Source organism: Xiphophorus maculatus, chromosome 15 (assembly GCF_002775205.1).
Source record: "Xiphophorus maculatus strain JP 163 A chromosome 15, X_maculatus-5.0-male, whole genome shotgun sequence".
In the NCBI taxonomy this organism is placed as follows: Eukaryota; Metazoa; Chordata; class Actinopteri; order Cyprinodontiformes; family Poeciliidae; genus Xiphophorus; species Xiphophorus maculatus.
In genome coordinates this window covers 2511335-2533052 of record NC_036457.1, presented here as the reverse complement: position 1 = coordinate 2533052, position 21718 = coordinate 2511335, and the positions used below count along the sequence as shown (strand labels likewise).

The window sequence follows — 21718 nt, the reverse complement described above, 5'->3', positions numbered from 1 at the left end:
GAGCATCACGACGAATAAACCAGTTCGCATCTAAGTCAAGTTTGATCTCATGTCCTCCTTCCTGTATCCTGACCGATACACCATCCTGTTTGCTGCAAATAACCTAAGAACCTAACCTAATTAACACTAACATTTGATTAAAAGCCCAAATTTGGACATTATTTACATTTGAAACCAGATATTTTCATAAACTTAAAAAAAAAATAAAAAATTAAGAATCCAATTAATCGCTTCTTTTTTAGGTTAATTAGAATTACTAAAATTAATAAAATTTGCTAAATGGCAGGAAATATTTTCAGATTTTTTTTCATAACTTTCTTTATTTATTGTGTTTATCCTAACACAATATTTATTATTCCTAATGGCTCAATTATTTGTATGTTAAACGTAATTGTAATTAGAATATTTTTTGTTAAATTTGTGGGGGTTTTTCTCAGATCAGTCAAATGTTTAGTGCATGTGTGAAAGAGACATTTCAAAACAGAAACGTTTGCTTTATATTTGTCTTCATAGACTGTAGAAAACTGTCATAAGACATTATTATTATTATTAACGGTAATAAATTGGTGAGTTTTAGAGAATTAAAACTGTCTTCTTTTAGCTCAATTCTTTGTTTTTATCTCCAAACTGCAGTGCTAGAAAAGTTTGACAACTTATCTTGAAAAGGCTTTAGAAGTGCTTGAAGTTTACTGTATAAAAAGTGTTAAAACTTTTCTTTTAACTGCAGCAGGCGGAACATTACTGTAGCAGAAACATCTTCCTGCTGATCAAAATGCCAGAAACCAGTTAAAGAAGCAGCTTTTGTCTCCTAGTGACCACCGAAAATGAGACGTGCGTGTTCCCGTTCACCTTCATGAGCAAGTCGTACAGCGAATGCACTAAAGACGGAAGGACGGATGGCAAGAAGTGGTGTGCCACAACTTCCAACTACGACGTCGACCAGAAGTGGGGATTCTGCAGTGGAGGTGAGTTTTTCACTCCTGACCTCCAAAAAGGTCGGGATGTCTTTAACGCTGCAAAAAAATAAAATTTAAAAGATTTTTTAAATCATATAATCCACTATTTAATAGATTTTTTTATATTAAATTTTTAACAGAATTTGAACAGTAAATGTGTAACAAAACTTTAGAAAAACAAAAGCATTTAAAATCTTTGCACCTTGTTCAACATGAATTGGAAAGAAAAATTACATCTTTTCAATTAGATTTTTACATGCAAATCCAAAAGTATTCAGCTCCTTTAACTTCAGATCATTTAAATAAAATCCAATGCAGCTACTTTCATTTGTAGTTATTTCTGTGAAATATTCAGAGGAACAGTGGGATTGTATCAGAGTGGCCTAGTCCAAGTTCAGATTTCTTTTTTTTTTTTTTGCAAGACACCACGTCTCAAATGTAAAATTCTCCTCCGTTTTCTCTTTCAGTTCCAACTTCTGCGAAGCGCCAGTCGTCCATCCTCTTCACCTGCGAACACTTTGCAGGCCACGGCACCCCGGAGCTGTTGTCCGAGACCGCCGGCTGCCTGGCCACGTTCCAGTGGAAAACCAGCGCCGTCTGTCCTCCAACAAAGATGGAGTGCAAACTGGTGAGCCAGCATCATACGTTCGATCTGCGATCCATGTCGTCCCGCACCAAGCCGTGGAAGTTCACCAGCCAAGGATATTCGTAAGTTGGTCATGCCTTTGTCTTTTTAGGTGCTCGTATTTTAATTTGACCTCTGAACAGGTCAGGATAGGCCTGCAAAGCATGTTTGTTACAGTTTCTTTGCACAAAATCATTCTTAAATAATTAAATTGTAGTTCCTCCAACTCGACGTTTACGCTTGTACCTGAAAATGGCTGCTAACGGATGCGCAATTATGCAACCTTACATCATTGAAAAACATTAGTGGAACCTCCTGCACAACCAACATCAATGCAGCAAGTGATTTCTGGATGGTCAGTCAACAAAAAAACACTTGTCTTTTCCAGCAGCCATTATACAGTGGTAAAACCAACTGACCAAACATACTGGAGCTCAGCTTGGGTTGCTAGGTGACAGGAGGTTTGTGAAATGGCTCATTTTCCAGACACCCCAAAATATTAACATGTTGCCAAAAAAATGGCTGGGTATTTGTTTTTATTAAGTGTTTGTGTTGGTTTTAAAAGCAGCTAAGATCCAAGTGGAAGTACAGAAACATCAAAGCAGTTAATTTTGCATAATTTATTCAAAAATCTTTTCAGCTAAATAATATATTAAGTAGTATTTCCTGCATGCTTTAGATCACGTGTATCAGATTTAAGGCCTGTGGGCAAAATCCGGCCCACTATAACTCTTTTTGTGGCTCAAAGAAACTTCAACATAACAGTTGTATGTTTAATTCAAAAATGTTTTTATCTGCATCCCAAATTCCTTAATTGTGAAAGGATGTTAAAAAATTATTGAATTTTAGAAGTTTTAATCAAATACAGAGAAATCTGTGATATCTTAAACATCTCACGATGGTCTCTTTGAGGACATTCCTGACCTGGATGTGACCTCTGGTTTAGGCGTTGATGTGACCTCTGGTTTAGGCGTTGATGTGACCTCTGGTTTAGGCGTTGATGTGACCTTTGGTTTAGGCGATGATGTGACCTCTGGTTTAGGCGTTGATGTGACCTCTGGTTTAGGCGATGATGTGACCTCTGGTTTAGGCGTTGATGTGACCTCTGGTTTAGGCGTTGATGTGACCTCTGGTTTAGGCGTTGATGTGACCTCTGGTTTAGGCGTTGATGTGACCTCTGGTTTAGGCGTTGATGTGACCTCTGGTTTAGGCGTTGATGTGACCTCTGGTTTAGGCGATGATGTGACCTCTGGTTAGGCGTTGATGTGACCTCTGGTTTAGGCGTTGATGTGACCTCTGGTTTAGGCGATGATGTGACCTCTGGTTAGGCGTTGAGTTGATGTGACCTCTGTTTAGGCGATGAGTGTGACCTCTGGTTTAGGCGATGATGTGACCTTGGTTTAGGCGATGATGTGACCTCTGGTTTAGGCGATGATTGGACCTTTGGTTTAGGCGTTGATGTGACCTCTGGTTAGGCGTTGATGTGACCTCTGGTTTAGGCGATGATGTGACCTCTGGTTTAGGCGATGATGTGACCTCTGGTTTAGGCGTGATGTGACCTCTGGTTTAGGCGTTGATGTGACCTCTGGTTTAGGCGATGATGTGACCTCTGGTTTAGGCGTTGATGTGACCTCTGGTTACGCGTTGATGTGACCTCTGGTTTAGGCGTTGATGTGACCTCTGGTTTAGGCGATGATGTGACCTCTGGTTTAGGCGTTGATGTGACCTTTGGTTTAGGCGATGATGTGACCTCTGGTTTAGGCGTTGATGTGACCTCTTTAGCGTTGATGTGACCTCTGGTTTAGGCGTTGATGTGACCTCTGGTTTAGGCGTTGATGTGACCTTTGGTTTAGGCGATGATGTGACCTCTGGTTTAGGCGTTGATGTGACCTCTGGTTTAGGCGTTGATGTGACCTCTGGTTTAGGCGTTGATGTGACCTCTGGTTTAGGCGTTGATGTGACCTCTGGTTTAGGCGTTGATGTGACCTCTGGTTTAGGCGTTGATGTGACCTCTGGTTTAGGCGATGATGTGACCTCTGGTTTAGGCGTTGATGTGACCTCTGGTTTAGGCGTTGATGTGACCTCTGGTTTAGGCGATGATGTGACCTCTGGTTTAGGCGTTGATGTGACCTCTGGTTTAGGCGTTGATGTGACCTCTGGTTTAGGCGATGATGTGACCTTTGGTTTAGGCGATGATGTGACCTCTGGTTTAGGCGTTGATGTGACCTCTGGTTTAGGCGATGATGTGACCTCTGGTTTAGGCGATGATGTGACCTCTGGTTTAGGCGTTGATGTGACCTCTGGTTTAGGCGATGATGTGACCTCTGGTTTAGGCGTTGATGTGACCTCTGGTTTAGGCGTTGATGTGACCTCTGGTTTAGGCGATGATGTGACCTCTGGTTTAGGCGTTGATGTGACCTCTGGTTTAGGCGTTGATGTGACCTCTGGTTTAGGCGTTGATGTGACCTCTGGTTTAGGCGATGATGTGACCTCTGGTTTAGGCGTTGATATGACCTTTGGTTTAGGCGATGATGTGACCTCTGGTTTAGGCGTTGATGTGACCTCTGGTTTAGGCGTTGATGTGACCTCTGGTTTAGGCGTTGATGTGACCTCTGGTTTAGGCGTTGATGTGACCTTTGGTTTAGGCGATGATGTGACCTCTGGTTTAGGCGTTGATGTGACCTCTGGTTTAGGCGTTGATGTGACCTCTGGTTTAGGCGTTGATGTGACCTCTGGTTTAGGCGATGATGTGACCTCTGGTTTAGGCGATGATGTGACCTCTGGTTTAGGCGTTGATGTGACCTCTGGTTTAGGCGATGATGTGACCTCTGGTTTAGGCGTTGATGTGACCTCTGGTTTAGGCGATGATGTGACCTCTGGTTTAGGCGTTGATGTGACCTCTGGTTTAGGCGTTGATGTGACCTCTGGTTTAGGCGTTGATGTGACCTCTGGTTTAGGCGTTGATGTGACCTCTGGTTTAGGCGTTGATGTGACCTCTGGTTTAGGCGTTGATGTGACCTTTGGTTTAGGCGATGATGTGACCTCTGGTTTAGGCGTTGATGTGACCTCTGGTTTAGGCGATGATGTGACCTCTGGTTTAGGCGTTGATGTGACCTCTGGTTTAGGCGTTGATGTGACCTCTGGTTTAGGCGATGATGTGACCTCTGGTTTAGGCGATGATGTGACCTCTGGTTTAGGCGATGATGTGACCTCTGGTTTAGGCGTTGATGTGACCTCTGGTTTAGGCGTTGATGTGACCTCTGGTTTAGGCGTTGATGTGACCTCTGGTTTAGGCGATGATGTGACCTCTGGTTTAGGCGATGATGTGACCTCTGGTTTAGGCGTTGATGTGACCTCTGGTTTAGGCGATGATGTGACCTCTGGTTTAGGCGATGATGTGACCTCTGGTTTAGGCGTTGATGTGACCTCTGGTTTAGGCGATGATGTGACCTCTGGTTTAGGCGTTGATGTGACCTCTGGTTTAGTCGTTGATGTGACCTCTGGTTTAGGCGATGATGTGACCTCTGGTTTAGGCGTTGATGTGACCTCTGGTTTAGGCGTTGATGTGACCTCTGGTTTAGGCGATGATGTGACCTCTGGTTTAGGCGTTGATGTGACCTCTGGTTTAGGCGTTGATGTGACCTCTGGTTTAGGCGTTGATGTGACCTCTGGTTTAGGCGATGATGTGACCTCTGGTTTAGGCGTTGATGTGACCTTTGGTTTAGGCGATGATGTGACCTCTGGTTTAGGCGTTGATGTGACCTCTGGTTTAGGCGTTGATGTGACCTCTGGTTTAGGCGTTGATGTGACCTTTGGTTTAGGCGATGGATGTGACCTCTGGTTTAGGCGTATGATGTGACCTCTGGTTTAGGCGATGATGTGACCATCTGGTTTAGGCGTTGATGTGACCCTCTGGTTTAGGCGTTTATGTGACCTCTGGTTTAGAGGCGATGATGTGACCTCTGGTTTAGGGCGTTGATGTGACCTCTGGTTAGGCGTTGATTTGACCTCTGGTTTAGGCGATGATTTGACCTCTGGTTTAGGCGTTGATTGTGACCTCTGGTTTAGGCGATGATGTGACCTCTGGTTTAAGGCGATGATGTGACCTTTGGTTTAGGCGATGATGTGACCTCTGGTTTAGGCGATGATGTGACCTTTGGTTTAGGCGTTGATGTGACCTCTGGTTTAGGCGATGATGTGACCTCTGGTTTAGGCGATGATGTACCTCTGGTTAGGCGTTGATGTGACCTCTGGTTTTAGGCGTGATGTGACCTCTGGTTTAGGCGATGATGTGACCTCTGTTTAGGCGTTGATGTGACCTCTGGTTAGCGTTGATGTGACCTCTGGTTTAGGCGTTGATGTGACCTCTCGTGGATGTGCTGAAGGCGTGATGTGACCTCTTGGTTGGCGTTGATGTGACCTTTGGTTTAGTAGCGTTGATGTGACCTTTGGTTTAGGCGTGATGTGACCTCTGGTTTAGGCGTTGATGTGACCCTCTGGTTTAGGCGTTGATGTGACCTCTGGTTTAGGCGTTGATGTGACCTCTGGTTTAGGCGTTGATGTGACCTCTGGTTTAGGCGTTGATGTGACCTCTGGTTTAGGCGTTGATGTGACCTCTTGTTTAGGGCGATGATGTGACCTCTGGTTTAGGCGTTGATGTGACTCTGGTTTAGGCGTTGATGTGACCTCTGGTTTAGGCGTTGATGTGACCTCTGGTTTAGGCGTTGATGTGACCTCTGGTTTAGGCGTTGATGTGACCTCTGGTTTAGGCGTTGATGTGACCTCTGGTTTAGGCGTTGATGTGACCTCTGGTTTAGGCGTTGATGTGACCTCTGGTTTAGGCGTTGATGTGACCTCTGGTTTAGGCTTGATTGACCTTTGTTTAGGCGATGATGTGACCTCTGGTTTAGGCGTTGATGTGACCTCTGGTTTAGGCGATGATGTGACCTCTGGTTTAGGCGTTGATGTGACCTCTGGTTTAGGCGATGATGTGACCTCTGGTTTAGGCGATGATGTGACCTCTGGTTTAGGCGTTGATGTGACCTCTGGTTTAGGCGTTGATGTGACCTCTGGTTTAGGCGATGATGTGACCTCTGGTTTAGGCGATGATGTGACCTCTGGTTTAGGCGTTGATGTGACCTCTGGTTTAGGCGATGATGTGACCTCTGGTTTAGGCGATGATGTGACCTCTGGTTTAGGCGTTGATGTGACCTCTGGTTTAGGAGCGATGATGTGACCTCTGGTTTAGGCGTTGATGTGACCTCTGGTTTAGTCGTTGATGTGACCTCTGGTTTAGGCGATGATGTGACCTCTGGTTTAGGCGTTGATGTGACCTCTGGTTTAGGCGTTGATGTGACCTCTGGTTTAGGCGATGATGTGACCTCTGGTTTAGGCGTTGATGTGACCTCTGGTTTAGGCGTTGATGTGACCTCTGGTTTAGGCGTTGATGTGACCTCTGGTTTAGGCGATGATGTGACCTCTGGTTTAGGCGTTGATGTGACCTTTGGTTTAGGCGATGATGTGACCTCTGGTTTAGGCGTTGATGTGACCTCTGGTTTAGGCGTTGATGTGACCTCTGGTTTAGGCGTTGATGTGACCTTTGGTTTAGGCGATGATGTGACCTCTGGTTTAGGCGTTGATGTGACCTCTGGTTTAGGCGATGATGTGACCTCTGGTTTAGGCGTTGATGTGACCTCTGGTTTAGGCGTTGATGTGACCTCTGGTTTAGGCGATGATGTGACCTCTGGTTTAGGCGTTGATGTGACCTCTGGTTTAGGCGTTGATGTGACCTCTGGTTTAGGCGATGATGTGACCTCTGGTTTAGGCGTTGATGTGACCTCTGGTTTAGGCGATGATGTGACCTCTGGTTTAGGCGATGATGTGACCTTTGGTTTAGGCGATGATGTGACCTCTGGTTTAGGCGATGATGTGACCTTTGGTTTAGGCGTTGATGTGACCTCTGGTTTAGGCGATGATGTGTCCTCTGGTTTAGGCGATGATGTGACCTCTGGTTTAGGCGTTGATGTGACCTCTGGTTTAGGCGTTGATGTGACCTCTGGTTTAGGCGATGATGTGACCTCTGGTTTAGGCGTTGATGTGACCTCTGGTTTAGGCGTTGATGTGACCTCTGGTTTAGGCGTTGATGTGACCTCTCGTTTAGGCCGATGATGTGACCTCTGGTTTAGGCGTTGATGTGACCTTTGGTTTAGGCGTTGATGTGACCTTTGGTTTAGGCGATGATGTGACCTCTGGTTTAGGCGTTGATGTGACCTCTGGTTTAGGCGTTGATGTGACCTCTGGTTTAGGCGTTGATGTGACCTCTGGTTTAGGCGTTGATGTGACCTCTGGTTTAGGCGTTGATGTGACCTCTGGTTTAGGCGTTGATGTGACCTTTGGTTTAGGCGATGATGTGACCTCTGGTTTAGGCGTTGATGTGACCTCTGGTTTAGGCGTTGATGTGACCTCTGGTTTAGGCGTTGATGTGACCTCTGGTTTAGGCGTTGATGTGACCTCTGGTTTAGGCGTTGATGTGACCTCTGGTTTAGGCGTTGATGTGACCTCTGGTTTAGGCGATGATGTGACCTCTGGTTTAGGCGTTGATGTGACCTCTGGTTTAGGCGATGATGTGACCTCTGGTTTAGGCGTTGATGTGACCTCTGGTTTAGGCGATGATGTGACCTCTGGTTTAGGCGTTGATGTGACCTCTGGTTTAGGCGTTGATGTGACCTCTGGTTTAGGCGATGATGTGACCTCTGGTTTAGGCGTTGATGTGACCTCTGGTTTAGGCGTTGATGTGACCTCTGGTTTAGGCGTTGATGTGACCTCTGGTTTAGGCGATGATGTGACCTCTGGTTTAGGCGTTGATGTGACCTTTGGTTTAGGCGATGATGTGACCTCTGGTTTAGGCGTTGATGTGACCTCTGGTTTAGGCGTTGATGTGACCTCTGGTTTAGGCGTTGATGTGACCTCTGGTTTAGGCGTTGATGTGACCTTTGGTTTAGGCGATGATGTGACCTCTGGTTTAGGCGTTGATGTGACCTCTGGTTTAGGCGTTGATGTGACCTCTGGTTTAGGCGATGATGTGACCTCTGGTTTAGGCGTTGATGTGACCTCTGGTTTAGGCAATGATGTGACCTCTGGTTTAGGCGTTGATGTGACCTCTGGTTTAGGCGATGATGTGACCTCTGGTTTAGGCGTTGATGTGACCTCTGGTTTAGGCGTTGATGTGACCTCTGGTTTAGGCGTTGATGTGACCTCTGGTTTAGGCGTTGATGTGACCTCTGGTTTAGGCGTTGATGTGACCTTTGGTTTAGGCGATGATGTGACCTCTGGTTTAGGCGTTGATGTGACCTCTGGTATAGGCGATGATGTGACCTCTGGTTTAGGCGTTGATGTGACCTCTGGTTTAGGCGTTGTTGTGACCTCTGGTTTAGGCGTTGTTGTGACCTCTGGTTTAGGCGTTGATGTGACCTCTGGTTTAGGCGATGATGTGACCTCTGGTTTAGGCGTTGATGTGACCTCTGGTTTAGGCGTTGATGTGACCTCTGGTTTAGGCGATGATGTGACCTCTGGTTTAGGCGTTGATGTGACCTCTGGTTTAGGCGATGATGTGACCTCTGGTTTAGGCGATGATGTGACCTTTGGTTTAGGCGATGATGTGACCTCTGGTTTAGGCGATGATGTGACCTGTGGTTTAGGCGTTGATGTGACCTCTGGTTTAGGCGTTGATGTGACCTCTGGTTTAGGCGTTGATGTGACCTCTGGTTTAGGCGTTGATGTGACCTCTGGTTTAGGCGTTGATGTGACCTTTGGTTTAGGCGATGATGTGACCTCTGGTTTAGGGCGTTGATGTGACCTCTGGTTTAGGCGTTGATGTGACCTCTGGTTTAGGCGTTGATGTGACCTCTGGTTTAGGCGTTGATGTGACCTCTGGTTTAGGCGTTGATGTGACCTTTGGTTTAGGCGATGATGTGACCTCTGGTTTAGGCGTTGATGTGACCTCTGGTTTAGGCGTTGATGTGACCTCTGGTTTAGGCGTTGATGTGACCTCTGGTTTAGGCGTTGATGTGACCTCTGGTTTAGGCGTTGATGTGACCTCTGGTTTAGGCGTTGATGTGACCTCTGGTTTAGGCGTTGATGTGACCTCTGGTTTAGGCGATGATGTGACCTCTGGTTTAGGCGTTGATGTGACCTCTGGTTTAGGCGTTGATGTGACCTCTGGTTTAGGCGATGATGTGACCTCTGGTTTAGGCGTTGATGTGACCTCTGGTTTAGGCGTTGATGTGACCTCTGGTTTAGGCGATGATGTGACCTTTGGTTTAGGCGATGATGTGACCTCTGGTTTAGGCGTTGATGTGACCTCTGGTTTAGGCGATGATGTGACCTCTGGTTTAGGCGATGATGTGACCTCTGGTTTAGGCGTTGATGTGACCTCTGGTTTAGGCGATGATGTGACCTCTGGTTTAGGCGTTGATGTGACCTCTGGTTTAGGCGTTGATGTGACCTCTGGTTTAGGCGATGATGTGACCTCTGGTTTAGGCGTTGATGTGACCTCTGGTTTAGGCGTTGATGTGACCTCTGGTTTAGGCGTTGATGTGACCTCTGGTTTAGGCGATGATGTGACCTTTGGTTTAGGCGATGATGTGACCTCTGGTTTAGGCGTTGATGTGACCTCTGGTTTAGGCGTTGATGTGACCTCTGGTTTAGGCGATGATGTGACCTCTGGTTTAGGCGTTGATGTGACCTCTGGTTTAGGCGTTGATGTGACCTCTGGTTTAGGCGATGATGTGACCTTTGGTTTAGGCGATGATGTGACCTTTGGTTTAGGCGATGATGTGACCTCTGGTTTAGGCGATGATGTGACCTCTGGTTTAGGCGTTGATGTGACCTCTGGTTTAGGCGATGATGTGACCTCTGGTTTAGGCGTTGATGTGACCTCTGGTTTAGGCGTTGATGTGACCTCTGGTTTAGGCGTTGATGTGACCTCTGGTTTAGGCGATGATGTGACCTTTGGTTTAGGCGATGATGTGACCTCTGGTTTAGGCGTGATGTGACCTCTGGTTTAGGCGTTGATGTGACCTCTGGTTTAGGCGTTGATGTGACCTCTGGTTTAGGCGTTGATGTGACCTCTGGTTTAGGCGTTGATGTGACCTTTGGTTTAGGCGATGATGTGACCTCTGGTTTAGGCGTTGATGTGACCTCTGGTTTAGGCGTTGATGTGACCTCTGGTTTAGGCGTTGAAGTGACCTCTGGTTTAGGCGATGATGTGACCTCTGGTTTAGGCGATGATGTGACCTCTGGTTTAGGCGTTGATGTGACCTCTGGTTAGGTGATGTGACCTCTGGTTTAGGCGTTGATGTGACCTCTGGTTTAGGCGTTGACTTGATGTGACCTTTGGTTTAGGCGATGATGTGACCTCTGGTTTAGGCGTTGATGTGACCTCTGGTTTAGGCGTTGATGTGACCTCTGGTTTAGGCGTTGATGTGACCTCTGGTTTAGGCGTTGATGTGACCTCTGGTTTAGGCGTTGATGTGACCTCTGGTTTAGGCGATGATGTGACCTCTGGTTTAGGCGTTGATGTGACCTTTGGTTTAGGCGATGATGTGACCTCTGGTTTAGGCGTTGATGTGACCTCTGGTTTAGGCGTTGATGTGACCTCTGGTTTAGGCGTTGATGTGACCTCTGGTTTAGGCGTTGATGTGACCTCTGGTTTAGGCGTTGATGTGACCTTTGGTTTAGGCGATGATGTGACCTCTGGTTTAGGCGTTGATGTGACCTCTGGTTTAGGCGTTGATGTGACCTCTGGTTTAGGCGTTGATGTGACCTCTGGTTTAGGCGATGATGTGACCTCTGGTTTAGGCGTTGATGTGACCTCTGGTTTAGGCGATGATGTGACCTCTGGTTTAGGCGTTGATGTGACCTCTGGTTTAGGCGTTGATGTGACCTCTGGTTTAGGCGTTGATGTGACCTCTGGTTTAGGCGTTGATGTGACCTCTGGTTTAGGCGTTGATGTGACCTTTGGTTTAGGCGATGATGTGACCTCTGGTTTAGGCGTTGATGTGACCTCTGGTTTAGGCGATGATGTGACCTCTGGTTTAGGCGTTGATGTGACCTCTGGTTTAGGCGTTGATGTGACCTCTGGTTTAGGCGATGATGTGACCTCTGGTTTAGGCGTTGATGTGACTCTGGTTTAGGCGTTGATGTGACCTCTGGTTTAGGCGATGATGTGACCTCTGGTTTAGGCGTTGATGTGACCTCTGGTTTAGGCGATGATGTGACCTCTGGTTTAGGCGATGATGTGACCTTTGGTTTAGGCGATGATGTGACCTCTGGTTTAGGCGATGATGTGACCTTTGGTTTAGGCGTTGATGTGACCTCTGGTTTAGGCGATGATGTGACCTCTGGTTTAGGCGATGATGTGACCTCTGGTTTAGGCGTTGATGTGACCTCTGGTTTAGGCGTTGATGTGACCTCTGGTTTAGGCGATGATGTGACCTCTGGTTTAGGCGTTGATGTGACCTCTGGTTTAGGCGTTGATGTGACCTCTGGTTTAGGCGTTGATGTGACCTCTCGTTTAGGCGATGATGTGACCTCTGGTTTAGGCGTTGATGTGACCTTTGGTTTAGGCGATGTGACCTTTGGTTTAGGCGTTGATGTGACCTCTGGTTTAGGCGTTGATGTGACCTCTGGTTTAGGCGTTGATGTGACCTCTGGTTTAGGCGTTGATGTGACCTCTCGTTTAGGCGTTGATGTGACCTCTGGTTTAGGCGTTGATGTGACCTCTGGTTTAGGCGTTGATGTGACCTCTGGTTTAGGCGATGATGTGACCTCTGGTTTAGGCGTTGATGTGACCTCTGGTTTAGGCGATGATGTGACCTCTGGTTTAGGCGTTGATGTGACCTCTGGTTTAGGCGATGATGTGACCTCTGGTTTAGGCGTTGATGTGACCTCTGGTTTAGGCGTTGATGTGACCTCTGGTTTAGGCGATGATGTGACCTCTGGTTTAGGCGTTGATGTGACCTCTGGTTTAGGCGTTGATGTGACCTCTGGTTTAGGCGTTGATGTGACCTCTGGTTTAGGCGATGATGTGACCTCTGGTTTAGGCGTTGATGTGACCTTTGGTTTAGGCGATGATGTGACCTCTGGTTTAGGCGTTGATGTGACCTCTGGTTTAGGCGTTGATGTGACCTCTGGTTTAGGCGATGATGTGACCTCTGGTTTAGGCGTTGATGTGACCTCTGGTTTAGGCGATGATGTGACCTCTGGTTTAGGCGTTGATGTGACCTCTGGTTTAGGCGATGATGTGACCTCTGGTTAGGCGTTGATGTGACCTCTGGTTTAGGCGTTGATGTGACCTCTGGTTTAGGCGTTGATGTGACCTCTGGTTTAGGCGTTGATGTGACCTCTGGTTTAGGCGTTGATGTGACCTTTGGTTTAGGCGATGATGTGACCTCTGGTTTAGGCGTTGATGTGACCTCTGGTATAGGCGATGATGTGACCTCTGGTTTAGGCGTTGATGTGACCTCTGGTTTAGGCGTTGATGTGACCTCTGGTTTAGGCGATGATGTGACCTCTGGTTTAGGCGTTGATGTGACCTCTGGTTTAGGCGTTGATGTGACCTCTGGTTTAGGCGATGATGTGACCTCTGGTTTAGGCGTTGATGTGACCTCTGGTTTAGGCGATGATGTGACCTCTGGTTTAGGCGATGATGTGACCTTTGGTTTAGGCGATGATGTGACCTCTGGTTTAGGCGATGATGTGACCTTTGGTTTAGGCGTTGATGTGACCTCTGGTTTAGGCGTTGATGTGACCTCTGGTTTAGGCGTTGATGTGACCTCTGGTTTAGGCGTTGATGTGACCTCTGGTTTAGGCGATGATGTGACCTCTGGTTTAGGCGTTGATGTGACCTTTGGTTTAGGCGATGATGTGACCTCTGGTTTAGGCGTTGATGTGACCTCTGGTTTAGGCGTTGATGTGACCTCTGGTTTAGGCGTTGATGTGACCTCTGGTTTAGGCGTTGATGTGACCTCTGGTTTAGGCGTTGATGTGACCTCTGGTTTAGGCGTTGATGTGACCTTTGGTTTAGGCGATGTCCCGCTTTAACATTTCTGCTTTAAACCGATGAGTGATTAACAGACCTCTGCAGAACTTAATGACTCACTGATGAGGTCCAGTTCATTTGGAAAAATGTTCACACCACTCCGACTGTTTTACATTTTGTCACATTACAATTAGAAACTTTAGTAGAGTTACTGGCGTTTTATGTGAGACGTTAATTCAAAGAGTGTAATTAAGAGGAAGGAGAAACCTTTTGGCGAAATTAAAATCTTATGGCTTTCATTGAACCATTGCAGCACTTCTGAATGCCAAACTAACAGGAGATTGACCTATGAACCCAAACTATTCATGACAGTCTAAACAGCCAGATTCTGATCTTTTCACAACAAAAAAATCAATTAGTGCCATTTTCATATGTAGAACTACATCATATCCGATCTGCAGTCACAAGCGGCCATGTTGCATTTCAAAATTTGATGCCATAATTTTGCAACAGAAGAAGGCAGATGCGGTAAATCCAGATTTAAACAAAGGCTGAAGCTAACTTCCTTAGATTTTTTTATGATTCAAAATACATTCTTAAATGTTTTAAGCCTGAGTGATTAATGGTGCGTTTAGCAACATTGACTCTATAAATGTGGATCCCTTCCTGCAGGTATTACTTCAACCTGTGTCAGGGAATCTATGGTGGGCTGACCAGCTGTCCAACGGGGGCGACGGTGTGTCGACACTCCAAATCCGGACAGACTCAGACCCTGGGTTGGGCTTACACCCAGAAAATGAGCTACACTGGTAGGAAATGCACAGATTATAACAGGAAATATTTTCCCCCAACGGAAACATTTTAAAAGTAGTTTTCGAACCACAGGTTCTGCTGTTTTCTAAAGTTTTGCCTTCCAGTTGTTTTGTAAATGTCAAGCCTCTTCATCAGGTTTGCGTTCCTCCACAGGTGGAAAGATAAACGTGAACTATTCAGACGGAGACGATGTGTGCGGTAACAGTTTGAAGGCCAAAACGGTGATCCAGCTGAGCTGCGGCTCCACTGTGGGTCACCCGTCACTCCTCAGGTAAAACGCAACAAACACAGATCTTACATGTTTCACCTGGAAAATTGTCAGACATGTTACACTAATTCATTATCTAAAGGAAGATATTTTTGTTTTGGGACATTAAGGGGCTGATTTGTTCAAATCAGTTATGCTATCTTAGCTTCCACATGTGATGCTGCAGGCAGTGATTTCCACATCTGTAGAAATCTAGAAAATATTTCCTTCCTTCTTCATGACTTTCATCTCTTCCTCACACACAGACTCATTTTCTTATTCTCTCCTTTTTTGTGTCATTCTGTTTCCTGCATTTTTCCTATCCTGACTTCTTCCTTTATTGGTTTCCTTATTGCTTTCTGTCTTTTTCCTTTCTCTCTTTTCTTTCTTTCTGTGTTTCTTTCTCTTTATCTTTAAAATATTTCATATCCTCCCCTTTTCTGGTTTCTTTTTCGTCTGTAAAATGTCTTCTTTTTTCCTTCTTTCCTTTCTTCTCCTTCCTTGACTCTAATCCTTTGCATTAAAGTGTTTATGAACATTATAAAATAAACTCTCTCTTCTCTCTAGCTCAGGATTTATCTCATATTTCATTTTTAGGATGTTTATTAGCTAAAACTGAATAATTTCCTCATAAAGTTTCACTTTCACCTGATATTTCCCGCCGTGTCTGAGGTTTCGTCTTTATTCAGTGTAAATGTGAATGCGAGTCAGTGAAGTCCTCCATGATGGTTCCTGTTCTGTGCGTGGAACAGGGTCGACATGGCGACCTGTGAGTTTGTGATTGGCTGGGAGACTCGCCTGGCCTGCGCTGTGAAGCCGCAGGAGGTCCATATCGAGAACGGGATGATAAAGGTTCCCGACACCGGAACCAGTCTGAATCTGGGAGAACTCTACACCAGGTAACCCATACAGTGTCATATTAATGTTTATAATATTACAGGAACCAACCTGCTGTACAACAGAGACAAAAGTTTAACAGTCCAAGTTTTCATTCAAGAACTTTTTCATCTTCACCAAACTAATTAGGATAACCTCAAAAATCTGCTCTGAATTGATAGTTTTATTGTAAAATCTGAAATTATCGTGATTAATTGATTACTGAAATCATTGTCAACCAATTGGTAATCAATTAATCGTTAAGTGGCGTATACAGACTTATAAAATGCGTTTACTGAGAGAATAATAGTCAGAGCGGTAATTAAGCCAAAGCTATAAACATTTCGAGTGGCACTGTTTTAACTTCATCTGGTTTAAATTTAGTTTAAAAAAATCTCTTATGAAGCATCTTTTCTATCAAATTATTAATTAGTGAATCCAAAAGTTAATCAACAGAGCTTCACACTGTTTGAATGAGTCAAGCAGAAAGCTTTTCACATGTTGATGATTGATGGCACCAATTGGTGCCATATAAATAAATTAAATTGAAGTATTTTTAGCATCAAATGTGCACTAAGGGAATACCGAAATGTTATTTTATTTTATGCAATTACATGTTTATTTTCTTATTTAGTAAAGAAATTCAATTGTTTATTGCATCTTTTTATGAATTTTTAATACTGTTTAAAAAAGAATTAGATGAAAAATCAGTGAAAAGTTCCAATTGTTTTTATCCGATTAATCAAATTCTAAAACAATCATTAGTTTCAGCCCAAAATTAAATGTGCAAACTATTTATTTCTGTCAGACCACATCAGGCATCTGGCGACATCCGTACCAACGGCGACCGTTACATCTACCACATCCAGCTGTCCGGCATCACCAACAACTCCCTGCCGAAGTGCCTTGGTGCAAACATCTGCCAGGTGCAGCTGAACGCAGACTACAGGCGCAAGATTGGCTCCTCTGACAAGGCCAAGTATTACATTAACGGTAATTTATGTGGTTAACACCAAAACCTGCGATTGTTGTAGAAAAGCTGGTTCCTCTGTCCTTTTGTTCAAGTTTACTCCGATCAGCAGCAGACCTGCTAATCCTGTTAGCATTGTGATTAGCTTCCTCAAAGCTCAGCATTGCAAAGTTGATCTAAAAAAAAAAAGGTGTTCAACTTTGGATCCGGCCTGAATCAAAAATCTGAAGGGTCAAAACTCAGGAGAAGTGAAGGCTGCCAAGAATTTCAAGTTCTGATAAGTTTAAAAAAAAAAAAAAAGGCTGTCAGAGGCACTTTGATCAACCTGCTTCAAACGCCAGAACAGCCACTAGACAAAGAAGAGACGAACGCCTTCCTGTGGCTCGGAATCAGAACAAGTTTAATTAAACATCGGTGAAAATCTTGAGGAATTTTGGGGCTTTCAGATGAATGTATGAAGCAAACAACAAGTTATTAGAAAGTCATAAAAAGTCTTTAAATGTCAGGCCTAAGGTCTTTGCTTGGCATCTCCAGGAGGAGACCTGGACGTTCTCGTTCCCTCGGACTCCAAGTGCCACAACGAGGAGAATAGAACCGTCTACTCCACCATCACGTTCTACTGCAGCCCGTCGGTCGGCGTCGGCATCCCAGAGTTCCTGCTGGAGACGGACGACTGCCAGTACCTGTTTGTGTGGCACACAGAAGCCGTGTGTGGGCTGATGTGAGTAAACGTCTCCTGACTTCACGCCTCGTTTTAGAGGTTTTACTCAAACGGAGGTCGATTCTCTGCAGAACCATCGATCGTCAGACGTCGGACGGCGACATCGATTCTTCCCGCCGCAGCCAGGCGATGGGAATAATGCTGACCCTCCTGCTGGTGGTTCTGGTCGTCTGTCTGCTGGGATATCTGCTGCACAAAAGAGAACGAAGGTAAGTCCTGTTCAGTCCGTCTTAATTAAACTGCAGTTCGATTGTCTCTAGGAAGTCCAGTTTGTCTAAACGAAGTGAAAACGAAAATATAAACAGATTATCTGAGGGTTTAAAAGCCAACACTGCATCTTAAAAACAAAAAACTTTTATTGTTTTTTAAATATTCACTGTTCTGTAGGTGTGAATGTGTAGTTGAGCTCATGAACTCTACAGACCTCAGTCTCTGTTCGGTTGAAGTGAACTCTGATTCAGTTCGAATGCTGATGGGAACGTCAAGCGAACCGGAGACTGCTAAAAAAGCAGAAAACGATCGACAACAGGGAATTCTGGGTAAATACTAGGGCTGGGAATCGGTTTCTTACTCACAATTTGATTGAATTTGGATTTTTGAGGCCACGATTCCATTCTAAATTGATTTTGGAGTCAAAAAAATTCTGCCTTCGATTTTGAAAATGATTCTCATGATGTACTCCAGTCTGCCTTGCAAATGGAGCTAAAGTGTCACATTTATTAAATTGTACATATTAACCGATGCTTGGATGGAATTACTTCCTCAGTTATTTTTACAGTTTCTGCAGACGACCTCCTCCCTGGACGACCACGTTGTAATTCCCATTCTGAGGTTTTCAGTCATTTTGTCTTTGTGGTTGTTTAGCAAAGAATCATAAAAAATGTACATAATTCTCCACCATGTCAGCTAAATGTTTCGTATTCATGTTGCCTCTGGATACAAAAACCGGAGAGTGGAAGCTCTTGAAGTGCATTTCTGCATAAGACATGGCAACAAACCAATCAGACACAATCAGACCTTACAGAGCTGTGTGCCGGAGGTCAAGGCCTACCTCAGCTGATCTGTGTCAGCTCGGCGCATTTCTGATGTTTCCAAAGTGCTCAATCTTGCTCAGTGTCGTCTTCAGAGATTTTCATGCAGCGCCCCTACAGGCAAGGAGGGGAACGGTTTTTTCAATCAGTTTGCTTTGACTTGGTGTGAAAGCGAACTGAACCGAATGAAAATTAAACAAATGTTACAACTTTGGTTGGGGTGTGAAATCAGCCTAAGAAAAAAATCAGTTTTTGTTTCTTCTCTCTCATCAAACATTCAGGGAGCTCGTGATGCAGAAGGTCGCCGGCTGCTGCAAGAGAGGAAATCAAGTCTCGTATAAATATTCAAAGGTTCGTTCTTGCCGCCTTCAGAGAGCGCGGGAGTTCTCAGTTTGCTGCTGCTAAATCCGCCCTTTGACCTCAGGTCAACACGGATGAGGAAGGCGGTGAGGAGGAGATGGAGTGGCTGATGGAGGAACTGGAAGCCCCTCTGTCTTCCTCCTCGCACCGCGGGGGGAGTAACCATAGCAACGGCCACATCAGGACCAAGCCGGTGAACACGGACGGGCTGCGCTCGTTCTCTCTGGACGAGCAGGACGACGACAGCGAGGACGAGGTGCTGAGTGTCCCGGGCGTCAGAGTGCTGAAACCGTCGGCGGCGTCCAGGACTCAGCGCAGCTCCGTCCTCCAGGTCAGAGGTCACGCCGGTCGATCGGTCATTTTTTTAAACTCAAATTTTGTTTACAGAAACGCCATAATCCATTTTATTTATGTGTAAATAATAAAATTATCCATTGCAGACAACAACACAGATACAGAGAAACAACGTTGAATTGATTTAAAATGTAGATATACATTTATTTGCTAATTCTGCACCAGTACAGCTCAGTTAAATACACCAGTAGCTTTTTTTTTTTTTTCAATCTTTTTATTTTTTTTTTACCCCTCCAGGGGGTCTTTTGTGGGCTCTAGTGTCCCTTATATGACAGCAGGCTGACAGGAAACGGGGAAGGAGAGGGGGGAAGACATGCGGCAAATATCGTCGGGTCCGGGAGTCGAACCTGCGACGGCCGCGTCGAGGACTGAAGGCCTCCAAATACGGGTCGCGCTAACCGCTACGCCACCACGGCACGCCCACAAGTAGCTTAATAAGCTACAACTTTAATTTGTTCTGTCAGAACAGCGACTGTAAAATTAATAATAAAGAAATGAACTGCAACAAAACGTCTTTCAAATGGTTCAAGAAAGTGAAATTAGAAATTAGGAATTCTAAATATAATGCAAAAATAAATAAAGGATGGCATCACTCAGAGCACAAAGCATAGAATTAGAATGAATAGATCTGCCTTTATGGATTGGACACATTGTCACCGATACCCAATCTAGATTTTTTTTAGCATCGGAACTGATACAGATATTAATATCTAGACTCAAAACAAGAATTGCATCATTTTTTACAATAATTTCTGTGACAATTTATCAACCAGTGAAATTTGTTTTTGTTTATCCTTGCTTTACTTTTGATTTTTGCAAAATCAGTTTAGAATATTCTGGTTTATCACAACAGTTTCTGGGATAATAAATCGTCTCCAAAGCCTCACAGCGTGCTATTTGTTTTTTTATTCCAGGAGGAGAGTGATGAAGACCTGGTGGGCTTGTTGGAGGAGTCGGACAGGGCGAGGAAGAGCAGCAAACCTCGCAGCCGGAAGCGTGAGGACGACGACAGCGACGAGGATCTCCTCAGGGTGTGATGTCACCGCCTGAACTCTTCTCTCAGTGAATGTCTCCAAGACGGCAGCAGCAAAACCAACAGATTGCGTTTTTTCTCTCCCCTCCGCTGCGCCTTTTCTCGGCCGATTCGGACTCGAACTGCCGGTGTTGATTTTAATTTATTGAGAGGTTTATTATTTAAAACTGTTCTTCAGGCCTTTAGCACCTGCGTCTCTCAACTAAACCCCGATTGCACACGTTCCTCGGTGAGAAAACCACAACTCTTTATTTTTATTTTTCAATTTTAATAAGTTCGTGCCATTAATTTAGCACTTTGATGAAATCAGCACAACATTTGTTAGGTTTTCCTGTAGGAACGTGTTGGAAGCTGGTGAAACGTTATTAAGGGACGAAGACACTGTTTACAGCTGCTAGCAGAGCAGGTTTTCTTCTTTCTTTCCCCTTAAAAAGAAAGTTTGATGCCTTCCTTGATGGTTTTGTCCAGCGAACAGGTTTTTTTGTAAATGGATGATCATGTTGCGTTTGTTTTTTGTTTCTCGACCTCTTTGGTGTGTCGCACACATGTTTATTTTATGATTATTTAACGGATTTTCTGTACGACAGCCTGAAGTGGGAATGGATGGTCGACTGAAGGGAAACTGGAGAATGGAAGCCATATTTCAGTCACTAATCTAGACTTTTTTCCTGCTCTTTTATGTTATAGACTCAACTTTGGTTTGCAGGTCTTGCTGATGTTTCTGCTCCAAAATGTTTTAGATTTTTCAGTGTCAGAGTTCACAGTTGGCCAAAAACATGCAGGTTTAACTTGCATCAGTATTTGTTTGGTGTAAGAGATAAAACCAATCTGCAGTGTTCTTTACACGGTCTTTGGGCAACTTGTTTGCCAATGAATCAGTGCTCAGATGTTCTAGTTTTGAGTAATTCCAGGATTTAAAATGGTTCATATTTTCTTAAACATCCTCTTTTGTTGTCCAATTTATGCTATTGAATTAAGAAAAGTAGCAACTCCCACAAAATGACAAAATTAAAAACACAGGTCAAACAAGAGTGCTAATTTTTTTTGCAAATCTAACTAAATTTATTTCAATTTTGCTAAAAGAAAAATAATGAACATCTAAATCTGAACTGATATTAATGCAAAAACTTTTGCTTCATTTTGTTGTCCAAAAAGTCAGTTTCCACCTCAAAAACACAAAACCTGAACAAGTACAGATACCGTTGTGTACTTGAAATAAGACTAAACTAACTTACACGTAACTTTTCAGAAAGATATGAGCTTAAATAAATTATTCTTCAATATTGATGAAAGTGTCATTTCCACTAGCAAATTATTTGACTTGTAACAACATTTTTCCTGTGTTATAAATCCGTATGCAGATATAATCTACCGATGGAACTAGAACTTTTTCATCAATGTTAAGGAATTATTTACCTAAAACAAGCTCTTATATCTTCCTAAAAAGTTACTTGTAAGTTAGTTTTGTCTCATTTCAAATATTTGCACTAGAATTTAGACATAAATACTTGGTAAGATTTTGTGTTTTTTGCAGTGTCCAACTTGGGATCAGAAACAGGAATTGAGTGTAGCAGTACAAATAAACCACGTCAGGGTTGATCTGGGTACAGAAACAAAAACCTCATTTCAAACAGAAAACAAACTTTATTTAGGAGCCTTGTTACTTACTAAAAGTTTACTAATGTTAGACAC

The 21718-nt window shown here is 44.4% G+C and overlaps 1 protein-coding gene across 1 annotated transcript in view; it reads left to right on the top strand.

The window, feature by feature from the left end:
• Positions 1–21478, top strand: part of igf2r (insulin like growth factor 2 receptor) — a 52717-nt gene extending 31239 nt beyond the window's left edge. The window contains exons 41-51 of the mRNA XM_014471545.2: positions 813–965; positions 1424–1664; positions 14294–14430; positions 14588–14705; positions 15434–15580; positions 16366–16550; positions 17062–17248; positions 17320–17457; positions 18561–18630; positions 18704–18970; positions 19908–21478. Coding sequence (XP_014327031.1) covers positions 813–965; positions 1424–1664; positions 14294–14430; positions 14588–14705; positions 15434–15580; positions 16366–16550; positions 17062–17248; positions 17320–17457; positions 18561–18630; positions 18704–18970; positions 19908–20030 — 1766 coding nt within the window. The 3' untranslated portion in view covers positions 20031–21478. The remainder of the gene's footprint in view (positions 1–812; positions 966–1423; positions 1665–14293; positions 14431–14587; positions 14706–15433; positions 15581–16365; positions 16551–17061; positions 17249–17319; positions 17458–18560; positions 18631–18703; positions 18971–19907) is intronic.
• The last annotated feature ends 240 nt before the right edge of the window (positions 21479–21718 follow it).